The sequence below is a fragment of the Pseudorca crassidens genome, chromosome 2, assembly GCF_039906515.1.
Source record: "Pseudorca crassidens isolate mPseCra1 chromosome 2, mPseCra1.hap1, whole genome shotgun sequence".
Classification (NCBI taxonomy): domain Eukaryota; kingdom Metazoa; phylum Chordata; class Mammalia; order Artiodactyla; family Delphinidae; genus Pseudorca; species Pseudorca crassidens.
The window spans coordinates 85,900,300-85,906,299 of record NC_090297.1 but is presented as its reverse complement, the minus strand read 5'-3'; the positions used below and the strand labels follow the sequence as shown (position 1 = coordinate 85,906,299).

General features: G+C 37.9%; 1 protein-coding gene across 1 annotated transcript in view; it reads left to right on the top strand.

The window, feature by feature from the left end:
* The first annotated feature begins 308 nt into the window (after positions 1 to 308).
* The window catches only part of DPYD (dihydropyrimidine dehydrogenase), an 806,187-nt gene continuing 800,495 nt past the window's right edge, over positions 309 to 6,000 (top strand). The window contains exon 1 of the mRNA XM_067726990.1: positions 309 to 467. Coding sequence (XP_067583091.1) covers positions 429 to 467 — 39 coding nt within the window. The 5' untranslated portion in view covers positions 309 to 428. The remainder of the gene's footprint in view (positions 468 to 6,000) is intronic.

The following is a 6,000-nucleotide window of genomic DNA, read 5'->3' as shown; positions in this document are numbered from 1 at the left end:
GGAGTAATTAGTTACTTAGAGCGCCGACCGTTTTTACCTTGAATCACATCTTGCCCCTACGTACCTAGCTCAGCCTTTAACAGTTTACAGAGCAAAGGCCAGTCCCCAGAGCTACCGCTCTCTCCCTCCCTTCTTTCCGAGAACAGAAGGAAAACAAGCTGCTAGGCTGTGGGGCGGAGGCGGGAAACAGGGGGCGGGCTCCTTCCCGCCACTCGGCCCACGGTGCGGCGCGCGGGGAACCGCGGGGCCGAGCGCGCAGCCCCGCCCCGGGGGCGTCACCGCCCGGCGCCCGCCCCGCCCCCGCGCCGACTGCCTTCTGTTTTCCATTTCCACAGGCGCTCGGGCAAGCTGTTGCTTTGCTCTCCGGCTGGAGCCTGAGGACGCGGGGTGGATTCGTCTGTAGGAGACTCCAGGCTGTGGGCAACGCCATGGCCTCTGTGCTAAGCAAGGACGTGGTGGACATCGAGGTACCGACTGCGCGCGGGCTCGTCTAGGGAGGGAGGGGGGCGCAGCTGGCGGGTGCCCAGAAGGCCGCCGCGGCCACCGCAGGGCCGGGGAAAGTGGGAGAGGCGGGAAACTTTGCCTTCGCGGGAGGCCTTGCGGGGAGGCGGAGGAGCGAGGAGCCAGAGACCCGTGTGGGCTGGCAGGGAGGGAAGTGGGGGGCCCGCGACGGTAGGGGTGTTCTTTGGCTTGGGACCTGGCTGTTTACTTCGGAGTGGGGGTTAAAGAAGTCTTTGAGTGGCAGTGACTGAAGAACCACGAGTGTTCGAGAGAGATGGATTTTCTCAAAGGAGCGCTCATTTCTCACGCAGTCTATCCCGCACCTTCCCCTTTGCCCCTGTAAGCGTCCGCGTTTCCGGACACCTCCAGTCTGCTGCCCCACCTCCAGTCGCGGAATAATGCATATTTGCAAAGTATAGAAATAAAGATCTGTGTGTCAGCTATAGCAGCCCCTGCTAGCCTTAGTATTGCTTATGAAAATAACATAGAGAAGAATGGGATAAGGTATTGAAAATATGAAAAATACAGTGCCTTCAGAAATACAAAATAAACTGTATTTTCCTCTCGTCAACAGTTTTTGATTCTCTCTTGCACTCTTTCTGTAAAAATGTCATCTTTCTTCCTGTGAATAAAGTTCTCCCTGAAATACATGACCATTTCCTTTGACTTCTCCCTAAGACCTTTATGTATGCGATGAGACAGATATAATAACAAACAGTGATTTTAGACGTACTAACCCAGTGTCAGCACTTTTGAGCTAAAATAAACTGCTTTGTAGTTTTTTGTTGTGTTTTGTTTGGGGCTTTTTAAAATTTGAGTCTCCTACGCTGGTAAAACGTGTGTATGTGCACGCCTATGTTTTCCTTAGAATGAAAAAATTTTCCTTTCCTCAGTCCTTTCAGTGGCTTAAGTAAAATTTTAAAACCACCTGTTTGCAGAAGAGCTGCTTCTTGCCATTGTGTTGCCTCTGTGTTCTCTCTGTCAGTGATTGAAGGAACTTTGTGTTCTGTTTGGGGGATGATAGTAGTGTTTTCTCCAGATTCCATACCTTGGGTTGAAAAATCCACTGTGGTAATAAGAGCCAAAGTATATTATGTGGACATGTCTACTTAATTTACTTGTAGTTTCTCTTGTGGATAGTTTACTTTTTTATATTGATCAATATGATATATTTAACCCAATGTTTATTCATGCACAGGGTAAAAGATACTTGATTTATGTCATTGTCCTTTTTGGTCCTTGTTACTTTGACTTCACCAAATGCCCCCTCTGCCCCGCCCCCCCCCCCCCTTTTGAAGCTAAGTCAAATAGTACGTTTCTGACAGTATTAGGTAGTAGTGATGTACTGATTTCAGAGATAAGAATGTCAGAGGGCAGATGGCTTTTGGCTTTTGAATTTATCTATTTCGCAGTTGTCCATGAAATCAGTTCATAACCATATTACACTAAGGAAAAAGATGCCAGTGAAACATTAACGACCAGCTTAATTTCATGAATTGTTTCAACTAAGACCATTTAAGAAGGTCAGGCCCTCACATTTACTCCCCTTAATCTAAGCTTAGTTGGCCCAATATTACTTGATATAGAATAGTGGCATTCAAGCTTTTTCAGCTTTTATGTAGTTCATATATGCACCACACTTTAATCAGTAACATCTTTCATCATGCATGGGAATTTTCTTTTCCCTCAAAGTAATATGCACGATTCAGGAGCTAGAGTACCATGAAAGGGTGTGAAATTAATCATTAAAATATAATGCAGTGAGGAAAAATACATTAAATCTAGAGGGATACATCCAAGCATAGATGTCTCAGGTGATCCTATTGACTCACCAAAGCTCATTTTTTTTTTTTTTGGAAGAGTCAAAATGAATTATGAAGGTTCAATTTTCTATCAAATTTGAATGTATACATTGGATTTGCCTTTTTTGAATGAATTCTTTAAAATCATTGTCTAGAGGTTGATCTGCTTGTGACCATTGCCTTGTCTCAAATATGTGGAGAAGCACGTAATCTTTAAAAAAAATTATCAGTGTAAAACAGTAAGTGTTCAGTTGATGAATGTGAAAAGAACAGAAGGTGATGGTGACAGCCCGCTATAATAGTGACTAAATTTTCTCCTTAAGCTACCTATAGAACCTCAGGTTTCAGTGAAGCAGCCAAGAAATATTTTTGTTTCTGGGGAAAAAAATTACTGAGGCTTACAAAGTTGTTTTGTGTGCTCACTCCATATTTCTAGCCTCAATCCAATAGTGCATCAGGGTTTGAAGGGTTGGGAGCATAAAAAACAGTCAGAAGGTCACCAGACTCCAAAACTGAAATATCCCTGGGCCGGAAGATAGGCATAGCAAGGATGCATTAGTAGGTAATAGATACTAGGCAATAAAATCTAGCTCATATACTAAAAAATTATTGTAATTGTAGTAATGGTAGCAGATGTATGAGAAGTCAGACATTTCTCCAGACCTATTAATGTGGTTCAGGGCCTGGGATCTGGAGCAAACTGCCTGTGGTTGAGGTCTATGTCTACCCCTTTTTAGATAGGTGACGTTGTTTAGGTTACCTAGCTTCTCTGTGTCACATCTGCATAATCTGCTAAGTAAGGAAAATAATCATAGACAAGATAATAAACAAGATATAAAATAGACAAGATATAAACATAGACAAGATGTAAAATTAGTAAATAAATGTCACAACTTCACATCTTGTTAGGAAAAGGACAAAGCATGTTAAAAAATAAAAATATAGAACAAATATCTCAGGAAAATCACTGCCTGTGAAATAACTACTATTTTAAAGTTCATTAATGGTAGCTATATACTTTAAAAAGATATTTTGCTTTGTGGGCTTACTTTTTGGATTTAGCTAAATTTTGTCAAGACTGACTTTTGAATACAAATTCTCCTGCGAAGGTTTTAAGAAAGGTGAATATCAGACATTGATCACGTTCCCTGACCTCAGCAATACCTTCACAATAATTCATTTAGTTTGAACTGACAACTGGTCTGTTGTCAATATCTGCACTTTTAAAAGCAAGTAAGAATGATTTTGGAAGAGTTCACTTTTGTTCAATGTCTTGTTCCCCTCCACTGACATGGGTAATTGAGAATTTACTGTAAAAGTATAGCAGAGTGAAAATGTATGCAGGTACAGTGAGCTTTTAATTAATTCTTTGGATATTAGTAATTTTGGTAAGTATTTATAGCTGAACTAAATTGCTGTCCACCCCTTTACTGTTTCCATAATCCCAAATCAAGGTCTATTCTTAGAATTATCAGTTAATGATTCATAAGGAGTTATAAACTCATTTCAAATTTATGTTGAACAAAAAAATGATTTTAGTCCAATGTCCACAAAATCATAATGCTTTTAGAGTTAAGTAGAAATGGTTTCTGAATTACCGATACTGTGACTTCTATTCATTTGAGAAGATAATCTAGAATTTTCTGTGTTTGTTAATAAAGAAAATAAGATAATAAAACGATGGCTTTGGGAAATGGCAGTATAATGGAAACAACTTGGAGAAAGTAAATTTTCAGGAGAATTTTAAAAACAGGCTTATGAATTGGTAGAGATGGCAAAAGATATTTCAGAATGCCCTTTATCATAACTACTTTTGCCCCTGGGGAGGGAGGAGGTGCATAGATCCAAAGGAGAGAATAAGGATTCAACTTTGCAGAAGTTATGGGTTATTTATTTATTTATTTAAACTTAAATGTTTTTTACTGCATCCATTTTTGTCTCCTTCCTTTTATTGATTGGGCACCACAAATCTCTGGGAATGCTATCTTGACTTGCCAAGGCTTTTAAAGCATTAAAAAAAATTTTTTTTTTAATTTGTTTTGTGAGTTTGAGTTGTTAAAAATGTGCTTGTTCTCCTTATTTTAAGCTGTCCCGTGGACAGTACTTAATTTTATTTTAAAGTATTTCTCCTTTCTAACGAATTTAGCTGGGTGGTAGAAATGTGTCTGATTATGTGATTTGGAAAGTTACTCCAAATTTGGAGAGTTATTCCAATGATAGCTCCTTGTAGTTTTAAGGTACTACACATTCCTGTAGTTAAGGATGGTTATGTATGTATTCCATTACAGTTTTAAAAAGAATTTTACCTCCTACATGTGAAGTAGATGGCTAGTTTCAGTGGTTTAATTAAAAACTGTGAGATTAATGACTAATGATGAATCTATCACTAGGGAGATTTTTAGATTGGATCTGCTTAATCTTAATCATAGCAGATAGTGTTGACTGATTGCTTAATTGTTAAAATGTGCTAAAATTCAATAGTCGCCTTTCTTACATTCTAGAAGGAAAACCCAGTTTTGGAAAGCTCTACATTTACAGTAAGGAATTAGTAAGAATACCAAGAAGATCTCTAGTCAGAATGCTGAGATAACTGGATGATCATTAAGCAATCATATCTTTCCTAAACTGTTGGAATACAGCATTTTACCAAACTCTGTATATAAACAAGCAACAACACAAGAGCTGAAAAATAGACCTTCCAATAAGGTAAACATGTGTGGTCACTGTGGGTGAATTCTAGTAATTAGCATAAAGTTAAGTCAGAAAATTAGAAACACTAAAATTGAAGACAATGAGACTAAAAAAAAATCGTCATGAAATAATGTGACAAAGGAACTGTAAGAGATTTGATATAGTCTAGGCTTCAGTGTGGCCAAAGAGATTGAAAAGTAGAATTGGCCAATTTGCTTTTCTGCCTCTTAGCTAAATGGACACAATGATATATAGGAGGAAGAAATCTTCAGTCCTTAAAACTGTAAGGAAAGTTCTGTGTCATTCATATCCTGCCTTAATTAAAAAATATTTAATAAGGCATTCTAAGGTTATAAATTTATCTGTAATCAGGATTTTGATATTCAAATGTGACGTGTTTGCCTTCTGGACTTCATTTGCTCTTAATCCTCCATGTTAAGACAGAGGTATTTTTTGGCCTCAAACATCAATAATGTGGGTGTTCACAGATATCCTGGAGCCAATTATACTACTGATAACTCTTAATAGGATTATGTCTTTCCTGTGGTTTATAATTATTACTGCTTCCATTGCTTTTAATTAAAATGTTATACTAGTAGATAGGAAACAGCTGTATTTAACTCAACATATAACTTCTTTCAGACTCTTCACCACACTTATCTATATATTGATGTTAGGAACTCATTATTTTTGTATAAAAATTTTTATTTTGTATTTCACAAAATCAAGCTTCATTTCATGGTTAGTTTGAAAAATAAACCAAAACAAACAAACAAACAAAAATTGTGTTTAAAACGGTCCTGAGTTCAAATCCTGGCACTGTTATTTTTCTATTTGTGTGATTGTGGTCAAGTTGTTTCCTGGACTATCAGTCATTTCTTCTTCTGTCAGTTGGTTTTAATCTTAATTTATTTCATGCAATAAATTAAGGATTTAATTTATTAACTTTAATTTAATTTTATTTAATAAATAAGGATTAATTGGAGTCATGTACATATAATGCCTT